At 42.3% G+C, this 14,694-nt stretch overlaps 1 protein-coding gene across 3 annotated transcripts in view; it reads right to left on the reverse strand.

Annotated features, from left to right (window-relative positions):
- Positions 1 to 4,136: 4,136 nt before the first annotated feature.
- LOC147634769 (putative aldo-keto reductase 1) overlaps positions 4,137 to 14,694 on the reverse strand; it is a 45,070-nt gene continuing 34,512 nt past the window's right edge. For all 3 annotated transcript variants that reach the window (XM_086803953.1, XM_086803951.1, XM_086803952.1), the window contains 4 exons: positions 6,726 to 6,898; positions 5,103 to 5,202; positions 4,771 to 4,924; positions 4,137 to 4,677 (listed from right to left, as the gene is read on the reverse strand). In XM_086803953.1, coding sequence (XP_086660079.1) covers positions 4,496 to 4,677; positions 4,771 to 4,924; positions 5,103 to 5,202; positions 6,726 to 6,898 — 609 coding nt within the window. In that variant the 3' untranslated portion in view covers positions 4,137 to 4,495. The remainder of the gene's footprint in view (positions 4,678 to 4,770; positions 4,925 to 5,102; positions 5,203 to 6,725; positions 6,899 to 14,694) is intronic.

Below are 14,694 nucleotides of genomic sequence, written 5' to 3' on the forward strand. Positions count from 1 at the left end.
GGACGTACGTTTGTGAAGGTACTGACGTTCACAGAGAGACTGACAAGCAAATATCTTGACTACGCCAAAACGATGTATCTTCTGACAGCCACCTTCAAATATTCTCCTTATAGTTTAGCTGTACTACATTTATGCTCTTTAAATGTACATTTATGCCCTTTTTAATGCACGACTCTCATTTATGAGACATATTTAGTGAGATTCTCCAACAAGAAGTGAACAAGCGTGGCTAAGGGAGCTACAATCGTACCTCTGTGAAGTGAACAGCCATTCACTTCACTTGAGATTGAACTGCACCCAATTTTTCCACGGTCTTTCTCTAATTTCTCCCCCTCAATTGATGATTTTTTAGGGTTTTCTTTTTATGGATGGCTTAGGCTAGTCCTAAGCTATCTAATGATGCAAGGAACGCCTAATTAATCGTAATATCTTAAGATTAATGGTGGGATTTAGCGAATATGCAGTTTTTTAACTACTTCAAAGAAAAATCAAAATTAATGAAATGAAGAGAAAAATCACAACACTTACTTGTAGCTTCTGCTTTTGGTGTAACCTCCAAAGCTCTTAATGCTCCCAATTCTCTTGCAACTCCATTGTACAAGGAAACACAAAATAACACAATTCAAACAAGCATCTCATAACCAACTTCTACCAGTGGGTTTGCATTCCATCTGGGCAAAACAAGACTCTAGCTTAGGAATAGATTATGGAGGACCCTAAGCTAAGTGCTATCCTTGGCGTGGCGCCAAAGATGTTCACCTACATGAGCATTCTCCTTGCATGAGAGAGGAAGAAGAGAAGAGAAAAGGAAAGATACAAGGGTCGGTTCGGGAACATGCACTTAGCCAACCCTAAGAGAGTTAACTCCTCGATGTGAAGCCACTAGGGGCTCACTCCACTACCACTTATGTCACCCAAGTGGAGCTTTCCTTGAGCTAGGTAGGGCGCAATGAGAGAACGAGTTATGGAGAGATCTACTCCTATCTTAATGCCATCATGCGTGCAAGAGATAGAGAGAGACAGAGACAGAGACCAAGGAGAAGAAGAAGAAGGGAGAAGGTAGAGAGAATCACCTACAAGCACACATATAATCAAGCAAGCATGCATGCATCCACACCCAAGCTCACCACCATAGATAGCCAGAAGAGAGTAAGAGAGAAAAACAAGAAGACTCGATTGTGATAATGGAATTATATCCTTTTCATAAGTCACTTATATACATGAGCTCTCTCTTTACAACGGGGTCAACCGCCCATTTAACAATTGGGGGCCCAAAATTGGTTCTCTAGCTCTATGTACACCTAGGCTTGTTGCTCATAGTGGGCATTATAAATGTCGTAAGCTCGGTCATCCTATATCTTTTTACATGAAGTGTTTAGCATGGTTTTGCATAAAAATAAATTACATGAAGCATAACCACATGAAGTGTTTAGCATGGTTTTGCATAAAAATAAATTACATGAAGCATAACCACACTTAGAATAATGTTAACCATTGCGCTTAACATCCTTAGATCAAAGTGAATCTAAGTCTCTAAGGTTCCAATTTCATGAAAATCACCAAGAAACCAAGATTTTATCCTAGCAAACAAACTTCAAATTAAACAAATCCAATAGCTTGAAAAGTGTATGCTTTTCGGAGTGCGACCTCCGGGCAATAACCCGATAGCTTGGAATGGACGGATAAATGAAGCTAAGCCCTAGGCTACTCCTCGAGATCATCACTAAATATGCTCTAGTCAAGAGCTTACCTTAGACTTGTTGAAGCATGTGTCATTGGGTGTTACCTTAGAGCCCCAAATGCAGCTTCCCAACGTGGGTGTGCTAGCTCATCCTTCGCATCCTCACTCCATTATTATATTGGAATACTTTTTTGCCAATGGGATGAAGGTAAAGCTCTCAATGCCTAGATGGAGGCAAGAAGAGATGGTTCTTCTTACGATATTTCCCTCTCACAAAAGGCATACAGAAGCTTATGGAAGCAGGAAACCTACAATCACATGTATTCAAAGACTAACACTTTGCAGCTCTAAGATTTCATTGCTTTGTCTACTTCCCAATGTGAACGTGCTAGCTCGTCCGCCGTCGCATCCTCACGCCGTTGTCACGCACCGCAATGCTCCTTTGCCAATGGGTGAAGGTAGAGCTCTCAATGCCTAGATGAAGGCAAGAAGAGATGGTTCTTCTCGATGGTTCTTTCTCACAAAAGGTGAGGAATGAAGAAGCTAATGGAAGCGAGAAACCTACAATCATATCTATTCAAACAAGCATCCATCTAGCATGTAAGAATCCAATAGCATGCAAGCAAGCATGAAGAGGGAAGAAGGAAAGCTTACAACAAAATTATTACAATGGAATGATTGTATCTTGCTTATTGTCAAAAATGACTTATATACAAATGACTATTTTTCCCACTAGGCTAGTCAAACTTAAAAATGGTCCGACCTCTATTACCACTCTCAAGAAACTATATACACAAAATCTATAGAGTTTTCGTATTTGACATTAAGCGCATGGTAATGTTGCTTTATATATTCCAACACCATCTTATAACAAAATTATTACAATGGAATGATTGTATCTTGCTTATTGTCAAAAATGACATATACAAATGACTAGTTTTCACACTAGGCTAGTCAAACTTAAAAATGGTCCGACCTCTATTACCACTCTCAAGAAACTATATACACAAAATCTATAGAGTTTCCGTATTTGACATTAAGCGCATGGTAATGTTGCTTTATATATTCCAACGCCATCTTACAAAAGATAAGTGTCCGTCCGAGCAAGTGAGATGGCAAATCACCTTATGGTAGGTCAGGTGGGTAAACCATGTTAACTAACAGAGTGATTAACATATATGTATATACATATGTAAGCATTTTCTCACAAAGTTTTATGTTGTTTATTAGTTAATTATACACTAATATCTACCATTGAGAGTTCAAACATTTGAAAGCTGCTATTTCATGCAATATCATTCTTTTACAAAACTCCTTTGATTTGGACATTTAATTGTACTCTTTAATTTACACTACATTTTTACTTATATCATTAAGGAGAAGCATTGTGCTAATAGTTATTAAGGAGTGTCATAAAGCACCTAATCTCTATTTTAAAGGACTAGACACTACCATACTATGAATAAAGACTTTCCTATTCATGAAAAGCATTTTATGCATTTAGATATGTTTAATGGTCAAGGCTTCCATACAAGACAAATGAAGATTAAGTAGCATCTTCTGAGGGAGAGCATTTGTCTTTACTCCTACGGAGGTGAGCTCTTAAGAGGACAAGTTTGTTTACATCCTTGGCATTGGCATGGGCATGGGATGATGTCCATAAGCATCATATTAAAAAGCAACTAGCTTTTGAGAGAGAGAAATTTAGCCCATTCAAGTATGGATCGTACAATGCCAAAGTCCTATATAAGCATGAGATGAGCTCATCATAACTCAATTTTTAGCATGCATTGTGTGGATCTAGATGTAGACTAGCCCGAAGGTAAGTCTAGAGCTACCAAGCTTTGTAGACCAGTACCATACACCAAGTCCTATATGAGCATGTGACGAGCTCAATGTTGAGTTATGAGGAGAGCTCATAACTCAATGTTGAGCGTGCCTTGTGTGGATCTAGATCTAAAATGGGCCGAGGGTTGCCGAGCTTTGTATACCAGTACCATGCATGGTGGTGGTCTGACTACGAGGTAGTCTCATGATCTAAAGGTGACGGTGCACAAGTCGATCCCTCCCAAGCTCAAGGAGGCTCCGCAAAGCAAACCTACAGCTGGGGGAGGTGAGTCACATCCTTTTTCTTTCATTGTGCGCTCTGTGCGTGTGTGTGTGTGTGTGTGTGTGTGTGTGTGTGTGTGTGTTCTCAATGCAAGACAATCACAGAATGGCATTATAAAGATGTCACACTGTGCACACACGTGCACGCGCACACAGCATTTGATCTCCTTGCTTTCTTCCTCTCAGGAATGCAACTTACACTCTTTTTCTTTAATCACAATGGTGATTTATAGTGAACTTGTGTGCCACACTGTCTTAGTCTTTTCTGCAAGTCCTACAACATCTCGCACTTAAAACAAGGCCCTGCCTATCAAAACCACTCAAAAGCATGAGAATACTTATATTGTACAAAGAAAGGTTTCTCTTTAGTAGACCAAATCAATATTAGGTTTATATGCCCGAATGTCTACCTCTAAGTCATATATATATATTTAAATGTATTTGTGTGTATGTGTGTACACATATATATAATGGATTGCCATAAGATCCAAAGGAACAGAGCTTTCTATTGGCAGTATTAATTATCTTGGCATTTTGAGTTGCCCTTTGAGCCCACGGCTTATGTCTAGCTAAGAAACATCTTCATGTATAGTATCCGACTTCAAGCATGGCTTATGTGTAGATCCTTTTCTTTCCTCCTTCGTCTATAAGCATACCATACTGCCCCAAAGATCACAATGTACAAAGCTTTAGTAACAGCTTTTCTCATGCTTGGAAAGCAGGTGTGTCTGCAAACTTGTATACATGCTTATAGTGACTATCAGCGTATCTTAACCCCACAACTTCATCCACGGGTACTGCAGCAGCAATTTCTTTAAGCTCTTCTTGAGAGAGCTTTACTTTAAGGGAACCTAAGTTCTCGTCAAAGTTTTTCGTCTTTGATGTGCCTGCCCAAATCAAGAGCATCCCATGTCATGCTTCGCAAACATGCAAGTTCTTACCGCGAAGCAAATACAAACTTGCAGATTTAAGGTGCTTACCAGGAATAGGCACTACATCATCCCCCTGATGCAAAACCCATGACAAAGCAAGCTGTCCTGGTGTACAACCATGCCTCTCTGCCAGTTTTGCAATATTTTCATAGAAAACCTTGTTTTTTTCGAGATTCTCATGCTGAAACCTTGGGTGTCGGACCTGACATGGACACAAATGCATTATGTAACATACCTTGCTGAACTCTTGTTTTAATTGTACCCTATATGCACACACGCACACATTGCTGGACTCTTGTTTTAATTGTACCCTACATTGATGCACACACGCACACACAAACCCAACCATAAAAATATGGATAAGTACTTATAAAGCTTACCAGTCTAAAATCTGTATCAGACAACTGTTCAGCAGTGGCTTTTCCAGAGAAAAAGCCACGGCCTAGAGGACTGTATACTACAATTCCAATTCCCAGCTTCCTGCGGGTTTAACCATCACAAACGGCCTGTTGTTAAACTGAGAATATGCCACAAATGCCTACAACTGCATTACACTCCAGGTTTGATATGGGTTTACTTCTGCATTCTTAACCAAGAATTCTCTAATTATGCTTTGACAAACCCTATTCTAATTATGCTTTGACAAAAGCTATGCTATGCTTGTGCATCCCAAGCATCATAGTAGCAACAGAACGGGAACGGAGCAAAAGCCCCACCAAGGGAACGGGAACGGACCAAAGGGGGAACGGGAACGAGGGGGAACGACCTAGATAATTCCTAGAAATGACAATAAATCTTAATATACAATGCTCATTTTAACACCCATATTACGTAACCTTAAAACAAAAAGACATACTTACAGAATTTGCAAAAGTTTAGATATAACCAAACCACACACACACTAAAGTCTAGTGCACCACACAATTTGCATGGCTAGATACTAATAGATCTTAGAGGTCAAAATAAATTAGCCCACATCATATATAACATAAGTGACAAAAGACAAAATGTGGCCCACGGCCTAGATAGAAGAAACAACCCAAGTCCAGAGTCCAAGCCTCAAGGTGACATGCAAATAGTAAGGAGATATCATGTATGGCTACTACCAGTAATGCCTTCAAGGAGACTATCATCTATGTCATCCAAGAAAGCCATATCATCAAGACCAACATCTACAGCATCCAAATCTTCAACCCCATCCTCACCAGGATCTGCAAGTCCATGTGTCTCCTCATCATCAGAGGACTCCTCATCAAGTAATATAAACTTCTCTAGTTTGAGAGAAGCCATATCACCAAGCAAGCGCAAATTAGCACTCAACAAAAATCAAGTCATTGACTTGTTTTGTCCCAAATTTGTTCCTCTTCTACAGTTGCTCAATGGGAGAGGAGCTTGCACTTTTGAGACAAGATCCTTACTGCCAATGATTGAAGCCATAAAGCAGCTCCTATCTTAAACCCGTCTCTCTGTGCATCGGCCAATCCCGAAACAGGCATTTTATATCCCCTTTATTGTATAAAATATTTCATAAACATATGAATTGTACGACACATTTCTGAAACGCGTTTCATACTAAGTGTTTCTAAAAAACTTCTCCAATTTCTGCTAGGCATACAAAACATTTCTGAAACGTGTTTCATATGAAGTGTTTCTAAAACGCGTTTCATACGAAGTGTGTCTCGAACGCCTAGCAAAACTTCTCCGGTGTCATTGTACGAAGTAGTTTCTGCTAAGCCACAAGTCCAGCATTGAATGATCGATTCCCTTATACCTAAGCCTATAACCAGCTCCGGGCTTGGGATGTAAAAGTAGTGTTACTATATACCTATGCACGCATGTACACAAGCATGCATGTGTATGTAAGGTATGTATGTATGCATGGCTGCAGGTGTGTTTACACAGTCTCAATAAGTATGCATAATGCTAGGAATATCTTATGTGAGTGAGTGAAGTTCAAGCTCACGATCAAAGCTGTTAACTGCTGGAAAGGCTTCAATGATTACCTGCACAATGGAACGATGTCGTCTTCAATGTCCCTGGTCCATAAGGACCATTCTAGCTGAACAGCACTAATTGGATGAACAGCATGAGCTCTCCGAATAGTGTCAGGACTTGCCTCAGACAAACCAACGTACTTTATTTTTCCTTCTTCCACCAGTTTTTTGAGTTCAAACACCTGTTTTACAAAGCAAGCAAAGAAAAATGTGACAGCTTTTTTAAGCAAACTCTCACTAAGATCTTACTTTCATATTACAAGGAAATGATTTTATCACATGAGGTGAATTACTTCTGTAATGGACTCAATAGGATAAGGTCCATGAAATGGCATGTTAGCTAAGATAGATTAATTGTAAGGAAATGGACTGGTTAAAGGAAAATCAGTGCATTTCATCACTAAAAACAACGTATCTAAAATTCATTTGACACAACATCTGCATTTTCCTTCTTTCTTTTTCTCCCAAAACTCGTCATTTAATTACATACTTGCTTACATGTAATGTCGAGTGAAAACTAGTCCCCTTTTCCATCTCTTATCATTCCCACCGTGAATTGCATTCTATCACTCAAGTGTTGTGTTCTCCACGTCTAGGCAAGTAGAGAAGCCAAGCCATTTCTGATCTGGAAACCAAGCCATTCCCGAGCCATTTCTAATCTGGAAACCAAACCATTCCCAAGCTGGAAACCAAGCAATCCCCAGCTAGAGCATCACCAAGTAAGGCATACATGAAACACATCACAATAAGATTCCACTTGTGTGGGCACTGGGTTCCCATGACTCTCACTGTTTACGATCCGTGAAGCTCGTCCATTACTTGGCGACACTGCATATCATTGTAATTACAAAACAACAAAGGGAAAAAAAAAGGGGTTTGGCTAGTACTCGCCACCCAACCCTAGGCTCCAAACCAAGCGTAGTGGTAAGCCACCCACCGAGCTAGACACCAGCACAACCCTAGCAAGCACATGCCCACAAAGCATGCTAACCCATTCCACATACCCCAGCCATCTCGGCTCTCACTGGCATTGCCTACCAGTGGACTAACCACTAGCTGGGACCCTTGGGATGCCCTAGTCCAAGGGAGAACTCCACAACTGGAACTACTCACAAATGAGCCATAATCCCAACTATGTAGCCACTTGACCAATTCACACTACTATAAGAACTATCCGGCCGGTCTCTAACACTAGCCACGTTATGTCCACACAACACGGGACATAACATTCTCCACCTCCTAACAAGAGAGACTGGAAGACAAAATCCAGACATTGGTGTCGAAGTGAAGCAACATTCTCCCAAGTGTTGTGGATGGTGTAATCAAGGTATTAGCTTCAGAAGCATCATCACTAGCAAAACCTTTTGACTACAGAACCTTATACCAAGTGCTAATACCTTGATTACACCATCCATAATTATTTTTCAGAGTGTAATCATCAGTAGCATCAGAAGCATCATCCTCAGCAGAAGCCTCAACTTCTTCAGCAGGATCAGCACCATCACCATCATCATCATCATCAACACTAGCAGCATCAGCATGGGAGAGCATAAGAGCCTGTCGGCTAGCAGCAAGGTGCTATGGAGTGGCAACAGGTGTGGCAGAACCAACATACAGCAAAGTGCAGCATTTATTCAGTATTTTATCAATGGTTCAGGTCCACACCTTTAACTCGCGGCGGGTGTCCGGGGAACTAGGGCCTCTTATACACTTGTTGATACCATCAATGCATGTTAAAACACTTAAACATGGCCACAGCCTTAACACATATCCATCATCACTCTGCATAAAACATAAAGCTGGACAAAACATCCACAAATGCTGAAAATGGAGCTTGCACGTGTGACACCGCATAGAGGCCGGAATAGGCCGACCCCCCCCCTTGGAGTATTTTATTACCCAAGGAGAATAATATCATGTACAAGCTTTGAGGGCCTTACTCTCCCCACAGGAGATGCCGGATTATCCATATACAAATGCCATAACACAGCCCAACACAAGGCTACCAAGCCGGAACATAGGCTGTAGAAATGCCGAGCCAAAAATATAATCCATATACCTCCGTGTGGGTACTGATTCTTCCCCGAAAACCACACGCCTTCATGCAATAGAAAGGGTACAACAAGTATAACTCTCCATTCAGTCGGTACAGCAAGTACAATGGTTGGTACAGCCGATACAGTGGCTGGTACAACAGGTACGGTGGCTGGTACAAGAGGTACAGCAAGTACAAAAGCTGGTATAACCGGTACAATGGGTGGTACAGCAAGTACAGAAGCTAGAAGCTGGTACAGCCAGTACAAGGGCTGGTACAGCCCGTACAGTGGCTGATACAGCAAGTACAGCAAGTACAAAAGCTGGTATAGCCAGTACAATGGGTGGTACAGCAAGTACAGAAGTTGGTACAGCCAGTACAAGGACTGGTATAGCAAGTACAACAAGTACAAATGCTAGTACAACAAGTACAATGGCTAGAAATCATAATAAATGATTAAATACCCTTGCCTTCAGAATTTCTTCGTGATGGAAGCCTCCAAAACAGTCCCCAACAGCCGGTATTCTTCATGGGCAGCCTTCAAGAGAGAGAGAAAGAGAGTAGCCATCATTAGGGCAGCCTGTAACGGTGGTAGAGGCTAGTGTGCAGCAAGAGAGCCTCCATTAATGAAGAGAGAGGGCTCCAATTTTTAGATTTGGGCCTCCCATGAGCTAAAATGGCAAGAGAAGGCTACGATGACAAGTGGAGAGCCACACAATAGCTGAAGTTACAAGTGTGAGGCCACTTGTCTCACTTTATAACAAGTGTCAGGCCACTTGTCTCACTTTGGTCCACTTTCTTGCCACATGTCCCAATCTAAGAGATGGGTCCTTCCATAATCTTTACCTCTACCAACTAGTAAACATTCTGTCATAGGCACTTTGCCAACTCTTGGTATCTGCTCAATTCCAGATGTAATGACGTGAACAGAATTTCCATCGGAGTCGGGCCAAAAATAGCAACTGTCCTAAATTTTTAGAGTGTGGTCTTTTGTATTCTAGGATAATCCCCCATTCCCAAAGCTTGTACTTTCCAAATATTTAGACATCTTGGAGTCCACCAGACCCGTTTCATACTAGGAAATGTCCAGGCTGGTGACATCCTCCCCAACTTCTTAAAAGTTGTCCCCAACTTTAAGCTTCAATCCATATATTCAAGATATAATCATGTCCCATCGATTGGGCGAGACGAGATAGTCTCAAAAATCCAATATAACTGAAGAATCCATGTCCCAAAGAAATGGGCGAGACTAAATAAGTCTCCATAATACCAATATCAAAATCATGTCCCAAGATAAATGGGCGAGACAAAAAAACAGTCCCATAAGTCCAGATATCATAATCATGTCCCAAGATAAATGGGCGAGACAAATCAGTCCCATAAGTCCAGATATCATAATCCATGTCCCAAGATAAATGGGCGAGACAAATCAGTCCCATAAGTCCAGATATCATAATCCATGTCCCAAGTAAATGGGCGAGACAAAATAAGTCTCCTGCCAACAAGACATCGGTCCACATGACCCTTGGCATAGACATAAGTCCCGTCATGTCCACTTTACCACTTGCACTCCGTGTTGGTACTCTGACCACACACCTTGGATGAGAGGTGGGCTTACAAGAGACACACAATGAGCCAGAACGGCCGACCCCTCCCTTGAGTAAATTGTATTACTATTGGAGAAATTCAATACATAGCTTCACAGGCATCCATTGCCAAATCCTCCATGTCAATGCATATGAAATTCAGTATTTAGAAAACAATGGTATGTCGATGTAGATCACCAAGGAGCTGCCTTGACGCCCGGCCCGACTTCAGTGCCCATATTCTCTACCATTGGCTCTATGTTCTACCAAGCAAGGTAGCAACATCTTGAAGAGCACTTAGGACAAGAGAAATACTACACAGGGCGGCTAAACAAGGAGTCCTGAAAACAATCATTCGCAGGCATAGATAACCTGGTGTTCCATAAGCATTTCTGCTACACATAGTTTATAGGCGTTTCGGCCACCAATAGTTTGTAGGCATTTCGGCCACCAACTCACACTACCCTCTCAAGTGCCCATGTTCCCTTCCATCTGCTCTCTATTGTTCCACCCACACATGGTAGAAACAAACTTCAAGAGAGCACGTAGGACAAGAGAACACTACACAGGGTATGTTGTGCTTGTCACTACCCTTTGAAGTGCCCATGTTCCCTTCCATCTGCTCTCTATTGTTCCACCCTCACATGGTAGAAACAATTTTCAAGAGAGCACGTAGGACAAGAGAACACTACACAGGGTATGTGAATCATGAGTTTCGTAAGTCCAATGCATCCCAAATAAAGGGAGCCAAAAAGAATAATCCATCCCAGTAAAAGGGAGCCATAAACATAATCCATAAACCTGAGGATGGATCCAAATCCCTAGAAATAAAGTCCAGGAATCCATAGACCTGTATATCATAATCTTTGTATACCATAACTCTTACCACATACTCCATGCTATCCACACACCTTGGAGTAGAGGTGGACTTTATCCATAAAAGCATCATATCCATGAGATATCCAAAGATTTCTTATAAACTGGGACAGATTCGTCCATAATCTTGTCCAAGAAAGAAATCTCCATAGATATAATCCATCCCAATAAAGGGAGCCATGAAAAGAATTCATCCCATTAAAGGGAGCCATAAACAATGTTTCCCTGAAACCATCTCAAGGCAAACAATAACACCTTTCTCCTTGCATAGCTATACAAGGGTTAGTGAACATAAAAAACACTTCATAGTAAATAGCAAAAGCACCAACTTTGCAAACTCAAAGTATACTTAGCTGTTCTTTGCTAGGTTGGTCATGAAGCCAAAAGAAATATCTCCTCACCATATTCTTAAGATATCCCGAGATATATCTCCATATAGCTTGCCTGTAAGCTTGATAATATAATCCACAATATCCATATGGAAAGAGTGCTAAACGTGTGCACATAAAGCCAACTCCATACTTCCAAGATAAATTTTGTGAATTCATAAATCCTTAGACCAAGCTGTCTATTGCTCATGCTCTTGCTTCATAGGCTCTGAAGTAGCTGGCCATGCTTAATAGCAATGATGGTAAGTGTGGTCCCCACTTGAGATCTTTTCTCTTCCTTATTGATAGAAAGAAGCCTCTGCTTATGCTCTGATACCAATGTAACTCGCGGCGGGTGCTTGGGGGACTAGGGCCTTTTATACACTTGTTGATACCATCAATGCATGTTAAAACACTTAAACATGGCTTAGCCTTAACACATATCCATCATCACTCTGCATAAAACATAAAGCTGGACAAAACATCCACAAATGCTGAAAATGGAGCTTGCACGTGTGACACCGCATAGAGGCCGGAATGGGCCGACCCCCCCCCCCCCCCCCCCCCCCCCCCCTTGGAGTATTTTATTACCCAAGGAGAATAATATCATGTACAAGCTTTGAGGGCCTTACTCTCCCCACAGGAGATGCCGGATTATCCATATACAAATGCCATAACACAGCCCAACACAAGGCTACCAAGCCGGAACATAGGCTGTAGAAATGCCGAGCCAACAATATAATCCATATACCTCCGTGTGGGTACTGATTCTTCCCCAAAAACCACAGGTCTTCATGCAATAGCAAGGGTACAACCAGTACAACTCTCCATTCAGCCGGTACAGCAGGTACAATGGCTGGTACAACTGGTACGGTGGCTGGTACAGCAAGTACAGCAAGTGCAGAAGCTGGTACAGCCAATACAAGGGCTGGTATAGCAAGTACAACAAGTACAAATGCTGGTACAACAAGTACAATGGCTAGAAATCATAATAAATGATTAAATACCCTTGCCTTCAGGATTTCTTCGCGATGGAAGCCTCCAAAACAGTCCCCAACAGCCGGTATTCTTCATGGGCAGCCTTCAAGAGAGAGAGAAAGAGAGTAGCCATCATTAGGGCAGCCTGTAACGGTGGTAGAGGCTAGTGTGCAGCAAGAGAGCCTCCATAAATGAAGAGAGAGGGCTCCAATTTATAGATTTGGGCCTCCCATGAGCTAAAATGGCAAGAGAAGGCTACGATGACAAGTGGAGAGCCACACAATAGCTGAAGTGACAAGTGTGAGGCCACTTGTCTCACTTTATAACAAGTGTCAAGCCACTTGTCTCACTTTGGTCCACTTTCTTGCCACATGTCCCAATCTAAGAGATGGGTCCTTCCATAATCTTTACCTCTAAAAATATCCCAACTGGTAGACATTCTGTCATAGGCACTTTGCCAACTCTTGGTATATGCTCAATTCCAGATGTAATGACGCGAACAGAATTTCCATCGGAGTCGGGCCAAAAATAGCAACTCTCCTAAATTTTAGGAGTGTGGTCTTTTGTATTCTAGGATAATCCCCCATTCCCAAAGCTTGTACTTTCCAAATATTTAGACATCCTGGAGTCCACCAGACCCCTTTCATACTGGGAAATGTCCAAGGTGGTGACAACACCAGGCCGACAGGCCCTGGTGGCTGGCCAACTGCATCCCTCACATATATATAAGCATAAGCACATAATTCATTTCATCATTCAGTTCATTCAGCATTTCATAAGTCTAGCTTCAGTAGAAGTTATGTAAAAGGGGTCAAGGGTCAACCCCTTGGGGCTGACCAACGCCCACACATATACAAGCTTTTATGCAACCAAATTGTACCATATTAAAATACAGAAAACCCTAATACCAAATCTCTCTCTTCTTCTCTTTCCTCTGTCTTAAATCATGTTTAATCAGCATCAATGTTCTTAATCAGGCTTAGGGTTGTGGATCACTACAGCAAAGGCCTACGCGCATGCAACATTGGTATCAGAGCATTCAAGCTCAGCCCACTAAGCATTGTCCCAAGGAAGGTGCACAGTTCCAGCCGAAAGGATGCAGCAGGGTAGTAGATGGAGTGGTAAAGCTAGAGGAAGTATTCCCTAAGGGTATGTACGCAGAAACAGTACATCATTAAGCTCTCGTATCAATTCCAAAGGCCTAGCAACAGGCATGATCGGTTCTAGCACGTGACCCGATGTTGTGTTAAGGGTAAGGGAAAGTAGGCATGGGGACAGCAGTTGAACAAATGCTCAGCACTTCGGCAAGACTTGGAAATGGAGATCAGGAGTGAAGGTGTTCAGACAAAAATATCAGTCAAAGTCAAAGTCAGTTAAAAGTAGAAGGTCAAAGTCAGTACCAGTTTAAAGTAAGAAGTCCAAGGAGGAAGGATGACAGAGTGTCCACTCTGTCATTAAGTTTAGCAAAAGGGAATGTAACGTGCACACCCGTGCCATGGCTAATCATATGCATGAACAATCTTAATCCCTGGTTAAGCAGCAATAGGACATCATCATCAATAGCATCAAAAGAGTCATCAGTAGCAGCATCATCCTCAGCAGAAGCCTCATCTTCTTCAGCAAGATAAGCACCATCACCATCATCATCATCAACACTAGCAGCATCAGCATGGGAGAGCATAAGAGCCTGTCGGCTGGCAGCAGGCCTTGTGCAGCAGGCAGCCAGGTGCTATGGAGTTGGCAACAGGTGTGGCAAGACCAGCATACAAAAAAGTGCAGCATTTATTCATTATTTTATCAATGATTCAGGTCCATAGTAGGCCGGCAGGCCCCGATGGTTGGCTGACTGCATCCCTCACATATATATATGCATAAGCACATCATTCACTTTATTCAACGTTTCATAAGTCTAGCATCAATTTTTTTTTGCTCGCTGAAGCTCCCGCCTTCACCCCTGCTCGCGCTGCCTGCTCGCCCCTCGCCTTCCCTCCCTCCCGCCCTCTCCCCCCCCCCCCCCGGCCTGCCATCGCTTATGCGCTCCCCCTTCATCTCGCCATCGCGCCCCCCTCCCCTCGTCAACACCCCGCCCCCCCCCCCTCCGCCAGCCCTCTCTCTCCCCCCACCTGTCCTTTCGT

Source organism: Cibotium barometz, chromosome 10 (genome assembly GCF_041138505.1).
Source record: "Cibotium barometz isolate CiBa-2024 chromosome 10, ASM4113850v1, whole genome shotgun sequence".
Classification (NCBI taxonomy): Eukaryota; Viridiplantae; Streptophyta; class Polypodiopsida; order Cyatheales; family Cibotiaceae; genus Cibotium; species Cibotium barometz.